We start from the raw sequence: 19,865 nt of genomic DNA, 5'->3' as shown, positions 1-19,865 counted from the left end.
GACTCCAGGGGGGACTCGAACCCAGGCCCACTGCCTACAGGGTCAACGCATGAGGGGTAGAGACACTGAGCGGCCACAGGTCTTTAGCTTTTACCTAACCCCTAGTTTGTGTCCTAGTTACAAAGGAGGGCTTTCTTTCCCCTTAAATGGTGATGATCTATAGATGACCTTTTCAAATGAAAGAGAAAGAGAAAGAGAGAAGGAGTGAAAGCGAAAGAGAAATTCCTTTGAATTTGTTAAACATTAAATATTTGGACTTTCGACTATTTTTGCAGACTTTATTGTTGCGGAACAATAAAGTCAAGACCAGAACTAGAAGTACGAGAGTATGACCTATGATCAGTCACTTAGGAGTAAGGAGTTAGGAGTTAGGAGTGGAGGTGTTAGGAGTCAGGAGTCAAGGTGAGTCGAGGTGAGTCGAGGTGAGGTGAGGCAGGCCTGCGTTCGTACCGGCGGCCAACGTGCTCAGGGAATTGACCAGGCTCTTGCACGGCTTCTTGGGAAGGTTCTTCCAGCTGCTGTGTCTCTTCTCGTCAGACCTGTCACAAAGTCAAGAAGAGGAAGATATAGTGAAAAACACCAAAATGGCCGAGTTTAGCCGAGAGCAACCGTCATAACCGAGGTGATTCGTTAGATCTACATCATTTGCCTGGTGAAGCTAGATAAATAGCCCAACAGCGTGTGTTGCTGGTAGAATCCCCTCCTCGAGGAAACACAATTTAGCAGTCGTAGCCCAAAAAAAAGCTTTTACTATTGTGTAGAATATTATCCTGGCTATCTTTGTTGTAAGGGAATGTGTTAACCTAGCGATTTTAAATGCTTGTCACTTGTTTCTATGAACACCCTTACTGTACCGACAGAGACGTATTGTCGTTTCTCTTTCTTCTGACAAATGTACTTATCATAAGTTGCCTTGGATAAAAGCGTCTGAACGAGCGAAACAACCTGAATGTAAATGTGCATTACATCGAGTCGCCCAGTCGACCGAGAGGGGAGAGAGGGGTGCGGGGGACCAGTGTGTGACGTACTGGTAGATGGTCTGGGTGTCCAGGTCCACACAGACCACGTCGGGCGGGGGGTCGTAGAGGTCGAAGTAGCGGGAGTCCACCCCCACGATGAAGGGGCAGGGCGCGTTGAGGACGTCGGCCAGCGAGAGCGGGCACAGGGGGACGTAGGGGCACTGCCACTGGAAGGGGAAGATCATCTGGGGGGAGGGGGAGAGGAGGAGAGGGGGTGGATGACACAGGAAGTATTGAAGCAACACTAAGCCTCACCACACACATCGGATGGAAGGGACTTCGATCCGATTCGATGTCGTGGCTTTGATCTCGCAGAACAGAGAATTGATAAATCACAGCCAAGCAAAAACACAAAATAAACGTTACCCGTAACTGTGAAACAAACTCTCCCCTTCTAGTGAGGGAGAGGGGAGGGAGACAGCGAGGGGGTGAGTGAGGGAGAGGGCCAGGGGGGAGAGAGAGGGAGAGGGACTCACGGCCACCACGGTGGAGAGGGAGGGAGCGAGAGGGGGACAGCGAGGGGGTGAGTAAGGGAGAGGGCCAGGGGGAGAGAGAGGGAGAGGGACTCACTGCCACCACGGCCTCGGCCACCCCGGTCAGCACGTCGGGCCTCAGCGAGTGCAGCAGGATCTTGCTCTCCATCAGCACCAGGTGCAGCAGCGTGCCGCAGTTCTCCGGGCCCAGGTTGGTCACCAGGGTGCCATAGTCCGCCCCGCTGGGGGCGCAAGGGGGAAGGTCGTTCATCAGTCATTCTGTCATACTTATAATGCAATCGACGGAATTGCATTATAAGTAGGGCTGGGTAAAAAAATCGATTTAATCGATTTTGGTTCGATTTCATTTAAATGTTCTAATATCGATTCATAGGGCATGAGATCGAGTTTTTATTTTTTATTTTTATTTTTTTAGTTTGTTACCATCATTATTATTTTTGCACTTTAATGAACAATGCCTTAATGCAATTCAGTACTTCAAGTACACTTTCACTTGCAATTCCTTTCTAATTTCAAATTTGCACTTTTGAGACTTGAGACAGTTTGGTTTACAGCTCAAGTTTAAACTGTCCAAATTACAAGTTTGCACTTAAAACCTGTTGTTTTCAGATGAAGAGAAAAAATACAGTACATTTGTAGTTTGTAACACAGTTGAGCCATTTTCATTATTTAAGAGCAGATTTAATCAAATCGTGATTAATCCATTCAGAACCTTATGAATCGAAATCTAATCGATTTAGGAAATTGGCCCAGCCCTAATTATATACTAACCCTTTATTTCAATTATTTTTATTCTTTTGCATTCTTTTATTGCCATTCTTTTATTGGGGATCCAGACAGCTGTCGTGTTTCTAAAACGTTTCACATGAACGGGCCTACGATGAGAAAACCAGGACAACCCAAGCAATGCAAGACGTTTACCCCAGACTAGTGAAACTAAAGTCAGGCAGGGAAACAAAAAGCCTGCGATCCCGATAAACAAGTTCACATCCAAGTTGTCCAAGCGTTATTAAAGCTGTTTTTCTAACAATTATCAATCCGAAACCAGGGAATTAAGCGCTACAACCATCTGTGCTGTGTGCCTTGCTCCAGTCCATGCAGGAGTCATTTAGATAATGGAATCGTTTTTTCACATTTCCCGGAGAAACTGACTTTGGTTTGGGAAGTTGGCAGTGGGAGGGTTGACCTTGGAAAACTTAAAAACGGGCACAATTAGCCCGGTGGCGTGCCAGGAAAATGAAATGGATTTCTTTTATAGCTTCGCTGCTTCCCCTCTGGAACGCTTCGCCTTCTCGGTGATGGTGCAGAGGCACCCCACCCAAACTATGTCTAGAGTAAGACCCAGTCCCCACTCCTACGTCTACTTGGCAGGGGTGTAGAGTAATGAATTAACTACTCCAGCTACTGAAATCTAGTAGCTTTCTTTGTGTTAATGCACTTTTTGGGGTATTTTTTCTTGGTGTAATGTGCAGAATTGTGTGGCACCTTGCGGAACATGCTTAAATATAACTTTAGTATTTCTAAGTATGTTTTGATTAGTATAAAATCCCCACTAAAATACCTAATATATATATTCTACTGCTGCTACTACCATGTGTTTTGTACTTTCACTTTGAACAAAAGAATGTGCTTAAGCACTAAATGTCAACTCATGCTCACTCACCTGAGAGGTAAGGGGGTGCAGACTGGCTGGGAGAGCATCAGGGTGTCAAACGCCGAGAGCTGATAGGAACATTTCAGGTTATGACATGTGACCAGCCACAGATGTTATGTTATCAGGCCGCAATTAACACAATAAAAGCCCCTCCCCAACATTTTTGCAAATAGAGTTAAACAATAGTTTGAACTGTTGGAATACATACATAAACATGTGGGGTGAGTGATGGGAGGGGTGAGTGTGAGTGAGTGAGTGAGTGAGTGAGTGAGTGAGTGAGTGAGTGAGTGAGTGAGTGAGTGAGTGAGTGAGTGAGTGAGTGAGTGAGTGAGTGAGTGAGTGAGTGAGTGAGAGACAGAGAGAGAGAGAGAGAGAGAGAGAGAGAGAGAGAGAGTGTGTTTGTGTGTGTGTGTATGTGAGAGAGTGAGTGAGTGAGTGAGTGAGTGAGTGAGTGAGTGAGTGAGTGAGTGAGTGAGTGAGTGAGTGAGTGAGTGAGAGACAGAGAGAGAGAGAGACAGAGAGAGAGAGTGTGTTTGTGTGTGTGTGTGTATGTGAGAGAGTGAGTGAGTGAGTGAGTGAGTGAGTGAGTGAGTGAGTGAGTGAGTGAGTGAGTGAGTGAGTGAGTGAGTGAGTGAGTGAGTGAGTGAGTGAGTGAGTGAGTGAGTGAGTGAGTGAGTGAGTGAGTGAGTGAGTGAGTGAGTGAGAGTTCACCTGAACAAGGATTCTTGGCCTCTGTGGGGAGGGGAACGATACGTTGTGCATGAAGTGTGAGATGTGCCTGTGAAGAGAGAAGATCCACAGAGAGATGGGTTATTGTCTCGCCTCTGAAGTTCAGGGCTGTGATAACCCCTACATGCACTTTTACTTTCTTATTTTGCTCCCATAACCCTACATGTTCCCTTCAGGGACTAATAGTGTTTTCTATTTTTGTGTGTCTCATGCTTGTTACTTCACCCCAGTATATTTATTCATACAAATTTCCCCAGTATTTTATCGACGCCTTAACTGATAGATTTTATGAAATACCCTATCATATAAAATATACATCTTATCTTATCATCATACATCTCATGGTCTCAGCGTTCTGATGTTAGTAGCTAGCAACCATGTGACCTTCGTCAACTTCAGCAAGCAGCCTTCTGACGGCGAAGCCCCAAACCCCCATCCTGGGACCACGAGCCCCGAGAACGTCTACGGTCGCGGCCCGACCCAAACCCTCCTCCATCCCCTTCTCGCCCACGCGACCAGCTCCCCCGGCGACCCCCGGCCCCCTTACTTCTCGATGGGCAGCGGCTGCGGGCCCGAGAAGGACAGCTGGTGCAGGAACACCAGGAACTTGCGGAAGGAGTCGAAGAAGGGCCAGCGGGAGAGCAGGCAGATGCACTTGTTGGCCGTGACGTGGCGGCCCGGCACCGGCTTCTTCTCCACCGTGGTGAGCAGACCCAGCTGGATCTTCTGCTTCTCGCTCAGCAGCTCCTCCGAGTAGGGCTCGTAGAACTGGATGGCCGAGCCGTACACCTGGTGGAGCAGAGGCCGTCTCAGTACTCGTGAACAAAACAAACGACAAATAACGACCGCTTCTTCTGTGAATCCCGCCTGATTGCAGATTGTACTCAAAAAACAGACGGAAGAGAACAGAGGGCCCCCCACCCCCACCTTCAGGAAACACCAGAAGACTGACTGACGGGAACGTCTGAATCTCAAGCTGCACTGTTGTTCACGTTATTATTTAGCTCTGGTCTACTGTCGCTGAGGGAGTCAGAAAGCATCGGGGAACACGATAAACCTCGTGTAACCGTTTGCATTACTACTCATACAAAACTATTTTGGCTTTTATTCCTACGTCTACTTCGTTAAAAAAATTAACGTTTGTCACCCAGATTTCTGTTGTATTTGATTTTGTCCTCATGTAACTTTAGATAAAAGCGTCTGCTGAATGAGTGTCATGTAAACGATAATAGGTAAGTGGACTGCATTTATACAGTGTTTTTGTAACCAATGGCCACTCAAAGGGCTTCGCAAAAATGCCCAACATTCAGCCATTGGCTGGCATGTGGCTCAGGGGTCTGGGGGGGTGGAGGCCAGCTCACCTTCTCCCCCGTGGAGATGGTCAGGACGAAGGTGGAGAACACAGGCAGGGGGTCCTTGGTGCTGGGGGCCCAGCACTCGATCTTGGCCCCCATGGGCAGACAGAAGAGGGGCACGGACTCGGACAGCGGGAAGGACTCGTAGTCATCCTCCGGGTAGCGGAAGATGAGACCTGAGGACACAGAAACACGAGGAGGAGGAGGAGGAGGATTTTGTGAATCAAAAATTTGAAAACGAGGGACGTCTGCACCAGTCTATGATTCTGTATTTATTTCTGTGCTAAAATACCAGAAAGAATTCACTTAACCTTCACAGACGTATCTAGTCAAATAAGTTATTTATTTGAAGAAACAAGGTCTTTGAAGCGAGGCGAAATTATGTCAATATTAACTCCTTTTGTGGGAAAAAAAAATAGACTGACAAGTCATTTCAAAAACATAAAAATTTGTTTTGACAGGAAACACTGCGGGCAAAGATTACTTAAACAGCCGATTCACAAGGAAACATACGGCCGTAGATACCGACATTGTGGGTGAGGTTGCACAAATTCACACTCATGTGTTTGTTTAACGTGTTTGACTTCTGTGTGTCGTGGCTGTGTGTTTATTTCACAAGGAACCATTTCGCAATGTAAGTTAGAGGCATTCAGAAGCAAAGATCAAAATTAAAAAGGTCTAGCAGATGCTACAGCAGTTCCCCAGATACTATCTCATAACAGAAGGCATTCTGTCAAATTAGGGTGCGGTTGTGGTCGCTTATAGCGGGAAACACATGGCCTTGAGCGTTGCTGCATTAGCATTGTAGCTCTCTCGCCAGCAACAGTAAGACCCATAGGTAAGTAAGACCCATCGACCCGTGATTCATGACAAGCAACAACACACAGAAAGGTCGGCATTCAAACACAATTACAGAGCATTTCACAGAGAAAAAGTCAGAAACTCCTGCAAGCGAGGTTGAAGTGTAAAAAAACCAACCAAAACTCACCGGCTTTGTACGTGATGGAGTTGGACGAGGACACAGACTTCTTGTAACACAAGAACACGTTGGAGCCCCACTGGAAAGACAAAGGGATACAAGACACACAGAGAGAACTACCGTTAGAGTCTCAGTTTAGCCGACGACGTTGGAACAAACGCTTGAAACTCTGGAGGGTTCCACACCAGCACACAAATGGAAAGTGGTAAATGGACTGCATTTATACAGCGCTTCTCCAACCAATGGCCGCTGAAATGATTTTTCAATCATTGCCTAACATTCACCCATTCATGCACACATTCACACCCCGACGGCGGAGCCAGCCACACAGGGCGACAGCCAGCTGGTCAGGAGCAGTCAGGGTGAGGCGTCTCGCTCAGGGACACCTCGACACTCAGCTAGGGGGAGCCGGGGATCGAACGAGCAACCTTTCCAGTCACAAGCAAACCCGCTCTACCTCCTGAGCAACATGCCGCCCCCACGACACCACACATCCAAACCCTGCGCATCCCCCAGGTCACCCCTACCCCCTCCTCCTCCATCGCCACTCACCATGCCGCAGTTGAGGTTCTTCTCCACCTTGCAGAAGGTGTGTGGCGGCGTCTCGCCCTTGCTGGTGACGATGACGCAGATGTCGGTGACGGCCAGCGAGTTCTGCGGCTGCACGGCGGGCCCCCGGCGGTAGTTGATGAAGATGCGCTGGGAGGTGGTGGAGCTGTTGTTGACGTTGGCGCAGCGGCCGTAGGGAGTGGCCTGCAGCACCTCGCACCCCTGGATGAGGCGCTCCTTGCCCTCGTACAGCACCCTGTTGGGGGGGGGACGCAAGGCACCCACGGGTGTCGCTTTAGAATGAGGGGACGTCATTGCATTGAGAAACGCCGTCAGTTAACAAACAGTTAGTTAACCTTTAACTAAAGGTCTAATCATGTTTACTAATGGGGTTCATCAGCCACGGACGTTAATTAATACTTTGAATAGGGTAGGGGCTAGGGTGGAAACTCACCCTAACGCTAACCCCTATGCTAACGCTATAAACAAAGGCTTAATACTGCATTTACTAATGTTAACTAATGGTTTATAATTGTACATTTGTTGTGTTTCTAATTAATGTGGCTGTGTATGGCTGATACGGAGAAGATGAGAAGAGATTATTGTGCGACATTTGGTATCGTTGTGATACAACTCAAATGCGCTCATTCCTGGAGTTAAAGATAATGTTATCCATTTTGGCATAAGTCTTTGCTGTTAAACCCTTCATACATTTTATTTAAATTATTTCAGTATGTGGATACTAACTTTCCTTTATTAGTCACAGCAGTTGCAATAACAACTGTTGTGACTAATCTCTCTAGCCTTTGCAATAGAGCTAGACTGGGTGTGCACATCATGAATCAACTCACAATACTATCTGTCTAACGGCAAATAACTGATAAGGTGCCACAGAAATGAACAAATGCATCGATGCCATTTAGTAAAACCAATTTTCGGTGTGTTTTAAAATGTCAAGACAATGTGATTTCCCATCACCAGCCGCCCGCTTCATTCCTAGCTGTCATAAGCTTGATCTGACTTCAAATCACCACAATTATTTTCACGTCAAATTAACGAACAGCAAATGAGCAGAACTGTCTGAAGCACCCACTCTTCGCTGGCAAAACAATACAGCACAATAATTATCGCCCTAAAATCATAGTACTGCAAGGCACCCATCAACACGATGTGTCAAGAGTTCAGTGCATCATCATCCAAGGCCGTGATGTTCCAGCGGAACAACCGGTAGCAGCAACGACCAACAAAAGCTTTGGAGACTCGACAACACACTGATGAAACCGTGTCAAAACGCTAATAGGACTGTGGCTCCGTCCTTGCACTTGTGTGTTGAAAGCGTCATCATTTGCAGACACTGAACAGAACACGTTGACATTGACTGTACGCAGGTCGCTTGACATGACAACTTTACGAGCCAGCGTGAAATAGGTGAATTAATGGATACTTGAGGCAGCTGTGATCAAGCAGAAAAGCCTCCCCCCTCCAAAGAAACTCAGCCTCATTTCGACTCGTACACAACATTCCCTTTCCTGTCTCGGCAAAATATATACACATTTTAATAGTTTTGTGTATTCTATTTTAGAAGGTTTTATTGTGGGTTGTACCATCACTGTTTGATGTTTTTTTTCCCATGCCAATGAAGCCAGTTGTGGAAGGGAGGGACATAGAGGGAGACAGCGAGAGAGCAAGACAACGAGTGAGCCAGAGAGAGAGAGAGAGAGAGAGATTCAGGCATGGGGATTTGAAAGACCTGAAGGGAGTGAGAGAGAGCGAGAGCGAGAGCGAGAGAATGAGAGCGAGAGAGCGAGTGTGAGAGAGCGAGTGTGAGAGTGCACGACTGAGAGAAAGAGAGAGAGCAAGAGGGAGAGAAAGCAAGAGGGAGAGAGAGAGTGAGCGAGAGAGAGCGAGTGTGAGAGTTCACGACTGAGAGAAAGAGAGATCAAGAGAGAGAGCAAGAGGGAGAGAGAGCAAGAGGGAGAGAGAGAGAGAGCGAGAGAGAGCAAGAGAGAGCGAGGGAGAGAATCAGGCATGGAGATTTGAAAGACCTGAAGGCTTTTGCACGGCGGCTCCTCTTTGACCTGCATTCACCAGGTAGGAGTGTCACCCCTGTGTGGAAACCAAGATGGCAGATAGCGGGGCGGCGGTTCAAAGTGCCGGATGTTTGACGCGGGCTAATCCACACGTCTGGCCCAGAGACCAGGCCCTGGGCACACCAGTTCACAGGGAGTGCTTGGTTAAACAACTCATGAGTCAGTGTCTTGATATGCGAATGGTTGATTTCTTTATTTGTTTTGGGTATAAAACAGGGCTGACTCAACCCGCTTCTTTTGACTCGGCTATAGAACTGAGGGAGAACCTTCAAGAGAAGCAGAGGAGAGCCTGAAGACGTCTTAGGAACTGAGGAAGAGCCTTCAAGAGAAGCAGAGGAGAGCCCGAAGACGTCTTAGGAACTGAGGAAGAGCCTTCAAGAGAAGCAGAGGAGAGCCCGAAGACGTCTTAGGAACTGAGGAAGAGCCTTCAAGAGAAGCAGAGGAGAACCAACCAAGAATCTGTTGAAACGAGAAGGACCTGGTCATTGGACTGCAGAAGCGGGACAGCCTTCTGTTGTTAGAGGCTCTCTCCCTCCCTCCCTCCCTCCCTCTCTCTCTCTCACTCAGTCTCTCAATCTCGCTCTCCGTCTCAAAAGCAAGAGAGCGTCAATGAGAGAGATTCCTCGCGGCGGGCTACATTCAGTCAAGTGATCCAAGCGTCACCGCGTCACACGGCTGCAGGGCTTCCACCCTGCCTCCCCCCCTCCCTCCCTCTCTCCCCCACACACACACACACACACACCATCGTCGATGTCAGCTGCTCTCTCTCTCCTTCCATCAGGGTCCATCAGACACTTTGTGAGTGAAGGAGACGACTGAGTAACGGCCGTGGAGCGAAGCGTTCCCCGGTGGACAAAGAGGACCGCTCATGGGGAATGATTCGGGGGATTAACCTCCAGGAGGCCGGCACAGCGTTTGCCAGGACGTTTTAAAAGGAAAAAGCACAATGAAGACAGCCACAGCAAACGGGCACCACAGTCGTTATTTGTGTAGGGGAATAAACACTTAAAACCCGAGCATTGAGGGTATAGACCCTAAGGGAGGAGATGTGCCAAGATGCCAATGGCCCTTTAAATGATGGCATCACCTGGTGCTCTCCTGGCGCCGTGTCAGCCAATCGGACGAGAGGAACAGCACTAACACTAAAGCACCAGAGACGGGGCCAGCCTGGTGACTGATTTAGGTGTTTGGCTCTTCGTGTGCCAGGATCTCAACAATGGCTGAATCACAGACCGCCTGCTCTTCAATCCCGGTTAAGGAGTGAGAGATATACAATTATGATTGTTACCATTTTATAACTGGAGCTCTGGGCTGTTCCAGTGGGGACAACGAGAACAAACATACAATCATGCCGAGAGATGGCCTTTAATCTGGTTTCAGGGAGAAGCTGTAATCAGAGCCCATTCTTACTGCCATTGCAAAGTTCAACAGTGAACCTCACAGAGTGGATGTGAAAGACACAAAGCGTGTTTATAGTGCGTAGACAACCAAGTCTCATTAGGCTGAACTTAAATGCACCTGATTTCTGATTGGCCAACAAGTCAGGGGAATCCCTGTATAACCTGGTCTGGCCTCCCAGCTGGCCGCCTGTCCGACCAGGCGAGAGTAATCTCTCAGAGGAACCACGGCGGGACATATGATCTGCTGTTTACACATATCTGAGCCGACTCGCACCGCCGTGCTCCCAAACCCGGTCCACAGTCCACAACATCCCATCCCCCAAACAGTGCAATGGTAAATAGACTGCATTTATACAGCGCTTCTCAAACCAGCGGCCACTCAAAGCACCTCAAAACACTGCCTGATTTTCACCATTTCGTGCACACATTCACACATCGACGGGGATATCAGCCACGCAAGGCGTGCTCAAGCTCAAGGACCCCTTGAAACTCAGCTAGGAGGAGTCGGGGATCGAACTAGCAACCTGCCGGTTACCAGCTGCCCTGCTCTACCTCCTGAGGGCACATGCCACCCCGATGTCACATGCCACCCACCACGCAGTCCCTAACAAACGCTTCCAACACTGAGCTTGGTTTTCTTGGAACCGACGAGGTGACATAACGCAGAGCCTTCTCCGTCTTGGGAGACGTGTGAACGCGTGCGGTGTGGAAGTACAGGCGTCGACATTCAGCAGACCAGAGGCCGTGGAACTGGAACCTCTAGTTATGAGTTATTGTTCCGAGGAACCGAGAGGGAAACACAGGGCACGGGATTGGTTGCGACATTCCACCAAGGCTGGATCCATCTCGCTTCGGACGGACAAAAGATGTGTGTGAGGGAGCCAAGATAAGCAAGCGTTGGAGTTGCATCATCGTTCCTGTTCCCTCGCCTCATTCACTGGGCCGATTCAAGGTCGAGGCATGACAGTGAAATAGCCTTTTTACGGGAAGGACGGAAAAGTTTTGCCCCCCATATGGGCAAATAACGTTGCAAATATTTACACAGCAGAGCAAGCGGCCGGCCCTGAATCAAGAGACGAGCGCGTTATAAACACACCGGTCCTAAATGCCCAATTACCCTCTCCACTCAGGACTCAAAACACCCGGTAATGTCTCGCGTTTGAAGTCAACCGAAGAAAGAAGGGGATCGCCTAGCAACCCCGGAACACTCTGGCTGCATTCTAAAATGGAGTCGCTCCGTTCCACTCTCACTGCAGGCTTTCTCAGTTCAGTTCAGTTCAATTATATATTTGTATAGCCCTTGATCACCGGTACAGTCTCAAAGGGCTTAACAGGCCATGTTTATGACACCCCCTTGACCCTAGCACCCCAGAGAGCAAGAAGGAGAAGGAACGCAAAGTGGGGGATCCCTCCTTCAGAGTGGGGGATCCCTCCTTCAGAGTGGGGGATCCCTTTTTCCAGGGATGATCAGGAGTGCAAAGGGCGCCCTTATCGACATGCATACATAAAGGCTCAGCATCTTAAATCGGGCAGGTCCGTTGTGAACCGTACACTTGCTACATTAGCCTAGCCTCGGCCCTCTTTCCCCCCTGGGGGGGGTCCACTTACCCAATGTCGATGAGGGGGGGCTTGACGCGGCACCTCTTGTAGCAGAGGAACAGCTCGGGGCTCTTGAGGCTGCCGTGGTTGAGGTTGGCCTGCAGCCCCCCGGGGGTGATGTCGATGCAGGTGAAGCCCTCTGGCACCGCCTCTCCTGCCGAGCGGTTGATGACCGCCAGGTCCACGATGGGCGCCTTTGGCCCGCTGGACTTGGTCTCCGACAGGTCCTGCTCCAGGGGCGTGGACTTATCCGTGAGGCCGGCCACCACGAAGTAGTCCGTCACACGGTGGCCTTTGTCCTCGATCATGGCTGGGTTGACCTGGCGAGAGAGGAGCGATTAATAATGATAATAATATCAATAATAATACGATTAATGTTGATAGCATGGCGGGGTGGACCTGGGAAGGGAGGAGGATGGATCAATAATAATGATATTAATATCATGGTGAAAGGAGAAATTGTATTGTCGGACAACCTCACCCGTGTTTGTCCGATGTGTGATGGGGTGATGGCTAGTTATAGCTAGCACTAGTATAGTAAGCACTATTGCAGTAAGTACTAGTACAGTTGCCATTCCCTGCATAACAGATTCAGTTTACAGTCGATGCAAAGGGACGGCATGCAGTGAGCAAATCTCCACTGCTCAGTACAAAACCGATGACTTTTATTTTGATAATCAACATGAGCCTTTGATTGGTCAGGATTGAGCTCTGGTTGAACCTGATCGCCCAATGAGCACAGCATTGTGTGCCTCCTATGAGGAGGGAAGGGGCTAGGATTCAGTGGTTGATCCCCACGGTTGAAGGGAGCTTGTTTGTGTTTTTTTTTGCTGCTCCATCAAACCTTGAGCCACACAAACTGCTCTCAAACACAGAGAGCTGAGGGGACAGACACCGACCGCCCGGGAATGCACCCAGTTAGCGACTGTGGAGTCCCATTGAGAATGGGAATGGAGCCCACATGCTAATACAGGATTGGTGCTTAACTTGTTCTTAGCTGAACCGTATGTCTTGAGGAGCCGTATGTCTTGAGGCTGTCGCTCTAAAAAGGAGCGGGGAAAGCCAGTAAAGGACTCTTGATCACCGAGGGCCGGACACTCACTCACTCACACTCTAACACAAGATCAAGAAGTCGGGAGAGAGCCTTGCCTTCGGCAGCCAGACTCCTGCTGAACTCAAAGGAATGTTTCAAAATGCCTGCGTGATCATAAATCAGGAGGACGTCTTAAAAAAAGAAAAGGGAAAAAAAGTGTCAGACCCTCGGAATTTCTTTTGCCGGGGATTGGGAACGTGTCCGCCCCCGCCGTTGATCCGGAGAGACGGAGCTCTTAACTGCAGCCCACAAAACCCAGAGAGATAGTTTCATTCGTCCAGTGAAATGTAATGAGTCAGAGATGCGTGTTTGCGACGGGGGACACGGTGGAACGGCGCTCCAGGCAACAGGTTCCCCTGTACCATGTGAGCATCAGGCCTAGTGAGGACAACCAGGCCTGATCCTCACATGGTACAGGTTCCCCTGTACCATGTGAGGATCAGGCCTAGTGAGGACAACCAGGCCTGATGCTCACATGGTACAGGTTCCCCTGTACCATGTGAGCATCAGGCCTAGTGAGGACAACCAGGCCTGATGCTCACATGGTACAGGTTCCCCTGTACCATGTGAGCATCAGGCCTAGTGAGGACAACCAGGCCTGATCCTCACATGGTACAGGTTCCCCTGTACCATGTGAGCATCAGGCCTAGTGAGGACAACCAGGCCTGATCCTCACATGGTACAGGTTCCCCTGTACCATGTGAGCATCAGGCCTAGTGAGGACAACCAGGCCTGATCCTCACATGGTACAGGTTCCCCTGTACCATGTGAGCATCAGGCCTAGTGAGGACAACCAGGCCTGATCCTCACATGGTACAGGTTCCCCTGTACCATGTGAGGATCAGGCCTAGTGAGGACAACCAGGCCTGATCCTCACATGGTACAGGTTCCCCTGTACCATGTGAGCATCAGGCCTAGTGAGGACAACCAGGCCTGCTCATGAACGCCAGAGGAAAATAACGCTGGTGTATTTGCTTAATATAATAAATATATAGATTTATTTATATTTGTTGTTCTTTACCGTTATATTTGTAACGTGGGGTTTGCTGCTGCTGGAAGTGTTATTTCCTGAGGAAACCTTCCCGAGAGATTAATAAAGTTATTATCCATCTAAAAAACTTCACAATAATCTGCCCTTTAGTTCTGTTTCTGTTAACTGCAGTGTCATTCGAAAAGGCCAAAAGCAAACCCACAACGGACAAAACAACGTCTTATTTTCAAAAGATAAGTACATTCAAAGAAAAGGCACAGTGAGCAAATAACTTGCAAAGACGTCCACATGCAAGTCTCAGAAAGGCCCACGAGGCCAACATTTCCCAGCGGTGAGTCAGCTGTGACTTGGAGCACTGGTTAAGGAGTTCAGGCGGTAGACTCCCGCACAGCGTCACACTGTACACCACATGTTCCTGCAAGACCTCCCTACCCAGCATCTGATCTTAATCCTCTCCTCGGTCCATGAAACCACCGGGCCGCACCAACAGACGCCGCAGTAATGCATTACTGTGTTTACCTTTTAGTCGCGCGCGTGTGTGTGTGTGTGTGTGTGTGTGTGTGTGTGTGTGTGTGTGTGTGTGTGTGTGTGTGTGTGTGTGTGTGTGTGTGTGTGTGTGTGTGTGTGTGTGTGTGTGTGTGTGTGTGTGTGTGTGTGTGTGTGTGTGTGTCTCTCTCAATGCGTCATAGTTCACAAGCTCTTAAAGCCGACTAGACAAAGGATCACTAAAGGCAGAGACCATTATCAGCCTAACGAGTTGAATATCAGGAGCCAGCCTGCAATTACCAAAGCAGATTATACCGGCGGAGGAGCACAATGACTAATGTACGCTCACAGGAGATATAAAGTAAAAGTGGCCGAAATAATCAGAGGACAAAAGCCTGAGCTGGCATGGAGGCAGCGGATTGGACCAGACACCGACTGACCCACTTCCTGTTTGCGGCACGCTCACACACAAACAGACACACACACACACATGTACACACACACACACACACACACACACACACGAGAGTCCGCCACGTAGATGAAAGTAAAAAAGACCGACCAATTCCACAAACGCGACCCGATGGCTTCCTCCTCGTGCAGGGGGGGGGGAGACCGTAGACCTCTGCTACCTCTCTCTCTCTCTCTCTTTCTATCTCTCTAACTCTACACAAAACACACACCAGGGAGAACGCATGTCTGACTTCGGCAGTGTTTTACTACGCTGTCCATCTCCTGCTCAGAGGCCTTGGTCTGGCCAGCAGGGACTCCCATCGCAGCGCAGGCAGAAACACCAGGACCCGTTTGCACCGACGCTCATTTGAAGGAAGAGGACTATAACGCCAATGCACAGGGGTAAAAAAACAGCAGTGCCCTACACACACACACACACACACACACACACACACACACACACACACACACACACACACACACACACACACACACACACACACACACACACACACACACACACACACACACACACACACACACACGGAAATTACAAGCTCCATATGAACACACATCTTGAGAAAAAAGCGATTGTCATGAAAGCCATATAATAATTCATTTATTTTGAATAGCGCTTTTCAATGACCCAAAGACGCTAGCAGAGAAGGGGGGGCCCCTCACTAACCACCACCATTAGGAAGTATACTTTACATTAATGACAACAGCAATACATGTTTACAATGTCATATACGCTGAATGAGGAAGTGAGAGAGGGGTTTGTGAGAATCAACATGCTCATTCGGTCTGAATCAAATCCCCCTGGTTTAGTTTCAGAAAGCAGAATAACTCCTCCTCCTCCTCCTCCTCCTTCTCCAGAACCCTGGTGGACTCCCGGGGTGAAGGCCAAGGGTGAGATTCAAACGCGACATTCGATTCTTCCATTACATTTTCCCCGACGCTCAAAAACAATGTGAGAGTTATCGCTTCCCTCGCGTGACGCATTTCCAAGTGAAACAGGAAGCCAGGGCTGCCATTTAACATTGGCGCGGACGCGTTCATCCCTCAGAATTTGGTTTGAGACAGCGAATGGAGAGCATGCAGAGAAGAGGTGTTGGTTTGTAACGCATGCCCACACAGACAAATGTGTGAGGACCCAAACACTTGTCAACACATCCCTTTTGGTTTCACTGAGTCTGTTTTCTCCAAGTGCGAAAACACATTACCCAAGACAGGATCTGAGGTGGTAACTAAAGAATGCTTTGCATGCCGATGCCCAAACTAAACCATGGAGGGACATCATGTTTACATGGGACTGACAGTGCTGACTCAGTGTTTCCATCTCGTCGGTCCACCATTTCGAGAGAAAGGTTGCCATGTTTTGAATTTTTATTGAGTTTTAGCTGAAGGTTCCACTCAATTACAGCTGCCTGCACCCACTCAAGCCCACTCCTGCAGCTAAGTAGTGATAGGTGTGTGCATGTGGTTGTAGAATCTTCTAGACTCTTGACAAAAATATGCTTCTGCATTCTTGCAGAACAGGACTACTTAATTCTCATCAGTGTACCGTCATCCATCCGATAGATTATTTGGAGCTTGAGGCCAGTACTGGGATGTTTTCCTTTGATAGGACCAGGTTGTTGCGAGGCCAGAGACTACATGAGTCCACTCAGACTCTCCACAGGCTTGGCACATTGTCAAATTGTGTCACAAAACATACAGTGTGCGACACAAAACAACAAGCCTGTGAAAACCGAACAAACCGCCAATCACACAACAAACAGCGTCCGATGCAACGCGGCCCGTCTGTGTGTGATGACAATCAGCATGCATTCATTTAGACCCTGAAGGAATGACACGGCATTCAAAACACGTCGGTTTGAATGCCACCCGACAGTTGTCACCTTTTCCCTCAGCACACACACACACACACACACACACACACACACACACACACACACACACACACACACACACACACACACACACACACACACACACACACACACACACACACACACACACACACACACACACACGGTGTGTCTTCTCGCGTGGGTTCTTCCCCCTGGAGTGCACCTGGCAGAGTTTCCTGCTACGCCCACCCAGGTGACAGAAAGGTCACGCTAAACATAATGAATGATATGCTGTGTTGGACTCATCTCAAGTGTTGGAGCAACAAACACACTGCATCCAACCATGTGCATTCATATGACCCACAAAGAAATAGAAAGTGCATGTGGACATTGGGTTGTCGTTAACAGTACACGTGTCTCCCTAGGTACAGACACAGTAACAGTAAACTATGTTACAGGGATTGTAACGACACACATTGCATCATGGGGATCCTTGTAGCCCCACTATCAACGCTGTATACAATAAGCAATTCAGCCTGATTTTATTGTAACCTCGAAAGGAGTTGTATATCTTACCATAGGACATCATAACTAGATAGCTGCTATAAAAATTCAATGCAATAAAACAACAGATTTCCCTTCCCCTCCAATGTGGGCCGCAGAGTCTTAGACGCTTGACAACCAGTCACTATTTACTTTACCCCCCCCCCCCCCATACAGAGCTGTATCTACGCATGTGGTTATGTGTGCCGAAACACGCAAGTACCCACATAGACCCACAACGTTTGTAACCCCCCCCCCCCCCCCCTCCCTCCCTGTCCAGTCAACCAGCCAGCGCCATACAAACATCTCTTTGTGAGATGCACCATAGACCAACATTGAGGCTGCCATGACAACCGCGCCCCAACAATACCAGGTTTCACTTCAGGGCAGCGCCTCGTGTTACTATCACCCTGCAGATCAGACACGATGACGGCCGTGAATAGTGAGCGGGAAACACTGGCGACGATTCTCGTGGACGCTGGATGCAGCCGCGCTGTATGCAAACAGGAGCTGCAGGTTGGTGGACTGGGAGCATCTCGGACCAGGCCGGGCTTGACTTGTTGCGGCACGCAGAGAAAAACAAGATTCACCCACACAGCACACTGGGGCGGCATGTAGCTCAGGAGGTAGAGCCGGTTGGCTGGTAACCACAAGGTTGCCAGTTCGATCCCCGGCTCCTCCTAGCTGAGTGTGGAGGTGCAAGACGCCTCACCCAGACTGCTGCAGACGAGCTGGCAGTCGACTTGTGTGGCTGACTCCGCCGTCGATGTGAATGGGTGTGTGAATGGGTGAATGATAGGCGATATTGTACTGTGCTTTGACCGGCTACTGGTTAGAAAAGTGCTATATAATGCAGTCCGTTAACCATTTACCCGCAGGATATTCAAGTGGTAATAATAGCTGAATGCATTGGGATTACAACGCGTGAGGTTGTGCGGAGAAACAAGAACTCAAAAATAAAGGGTTTAATGTTCCGGGTGAGGAAATACGCTGAGCTGGATATACTCCCCGTAATCAACTTAAGGAGTAGTTTTGTAATTCAATCGTTTCAGAGGGAAGGAGAGTAACCAGTGCCTGCATGTTGTTGTATTTTTAGGGTTTTTCCACCCTGAGAAGAATGGTCCGGCACTGATAACACACACATTTTTTATTCATTCATAGATGACATCATCAGATCAGATCTTAAGCTCTACAAAGTACTTTGCTAGAACTTCTCAGGTAAGGGTAGTAAAAATGTCAAAATGAAACCAGTTAAAAAGCAGCCGCTTTGTGGAGGCTACAATGAGGGTGAAAATAAATGCTGAAACAAATAATTCCACAAAAAAACAAAACAGAAAAGTACAACTGGAATTCTGTGAAGACCATCGAAGAAAAAGTCCAGAGTTGTTCGAAGTAAATGCGAAAACAGGACCGTCTCATTTCACTCCTGTAGCATCCTCAGGTTGTGGGCCTCGCTCTCTGGGCCTCGCTCTCTGGGCCTCGCTCTCTGGGCCTCGCTCTCTGGGCCTCGCTCTCTGGGCCTCGCTCTCTGGGCCTCGCTCTCTAGGCCCCACTCTGCAGTAGGCCTCACACTCTCTAGGCCCCACTCTGCAGTAGGCCTCACACTCTCTAGGCCCCACTCTGCAGTAGGCCTCACACTCTCTAGGCCCCACTCTGCAGTAGGCCTCTCACTCTCTAGGCCCCACTCTGCAGTAGGCCTCTCACTCTCTAGGCCCCACTCTGCAGTAGGCCTCTCACTCTCTAGGCCCCACTCTGCAGTAGGCCTCACACTCTCTAGGCCCCACTCTGCAGTAGGCCTCACACTCTCTAGGCCCCACTCTGCAGTAGGCCTCACACTCTCTAGGCCCCACTCTGCAGTAGGCCTCACACTCTCTAGGCCCCACTTTGCAGTAGGCCTCACACTCTCTAGGCCCCACTTTGCAGTAGGCCTCACACTCTCTAGGCCCCACTCTGCAGTAGGCCTCACACTCTCTAGGCCCCACTCTGCAGTAGGCCTCACACTCTCTAGGCCCCACTCTGCAGTAGGCCTCACACTCTCTAGGCCCCACTCTGCAGTAGGCCTCACACTCTCTAGGCCCCACTCTGCAGTAGGCCTCACACTCTCTAGGCCTCACACTCTCTAGGCCCCACTCTGCAGTAGGCCTCACACTCTCTAGGCCCCACTCTGCAGTAGGCCTCTCACTCTCTAGGCCCCACTCTGCAGTAGGCCTCACACTCTCTAGGCCCCACTCTGCAGTAGGCCTCACACTCTAGGCCCCACTCTGCAGTAGGCCTCACACTCTAGGCCCCACTCTGCAGTAGGCCTCACACTCTCTAGGCCCCACTCTGCAGTAGGCCTCACACTCTCTAGGCCCCACTCTGCAGTAGGCCTCACACTCTCTAGGCCCCACTCTGCAGTAGGCCTCTCACTCTCTAGGCCCCACTCTGCAGTAGGCCTCTCACTCTCTAGGCCCCACTCTGCAGTAGGCCTCACACTCTCTAGGCCCCACTCTGCAGTAGGCCTCACACTCTCTAGGCCCCACTCTGCAGTAGGCCTCACACTCTCTAGGCCCCACTCTGCAGTAGGCCTCTCACTCTC

General features: G+C 49.4%; 1 protein-coding gene across 1 annotated transcript in view; it reads right to left on the bottom strand.

Annotated features, from left to right (window-relative positions):
- dennd4c (DENN/MADD domain containing 4C) overlaps positions 1–19,865 on the bottom strand; it is a 45,121-nt gene that overhangs the window by 20,251 nt on the left and 5,005 nt on the right. The window contains exons 2-11 of the mRNA XM_056575278.1: positions 11,878–12,188; positions 6,783–7,035; positions 6,240–6,309; positions 5,258–5,427; positions 4,444–4,685; positions 3,879–3,945; positions 3,177–3,235; positions 1,590–1,734; positions 1,029–1,204; positions 451–539 (exon numbers count right to left, since the gene is read on the bottom strand). Coding sequence (XP_056431253.1) covers positions 451–539; positions 1,029–1,204; positions 1,590–1,734; positions 3,177–3,235; positions 3,879–3,945; positions 4,444–4,685; positions 5,258–5,427; positions 6,240–6,309; positions 6,783–7,035; positions 11,878–12,176 — 1,570 coding nt within the window. The 5' untranslated portion in view covers positions 12,177–12,188. The remainder of the gene's footprint in view (positions 1–450; positions 540–1,028; positions 1,205–1,589; positions 1,735–3,176; positions 3,236–3,878; positions 3,946–4,443; positions 4,686–5,257; positions 5,428–6,239; positions 6,310–6,782; positions 7,036–11,877; positions 12,189–19,865) is intronic.

Source organism: Gadus chalcogrammus, chromosome 17, assembly GCF_026213295.1.
Source record: "Gadus chalcogrammus isolate NIFS_2021 chromosome 17, NIFS_Gcha_1.0, whole genome shotgun sequence".
Taxonomy (NCBI): domain Eukaryota; kingdom Metazoa; phylum Chordata; class Actinopteri; order Gadiformes; family Gadidae; genus Gadus; species Gadus chalcogrammus.
Note: the sequence above shows the minus strand (reverse complement) of the source record. Positions and strands in the feature narration are given on the sequence as shown.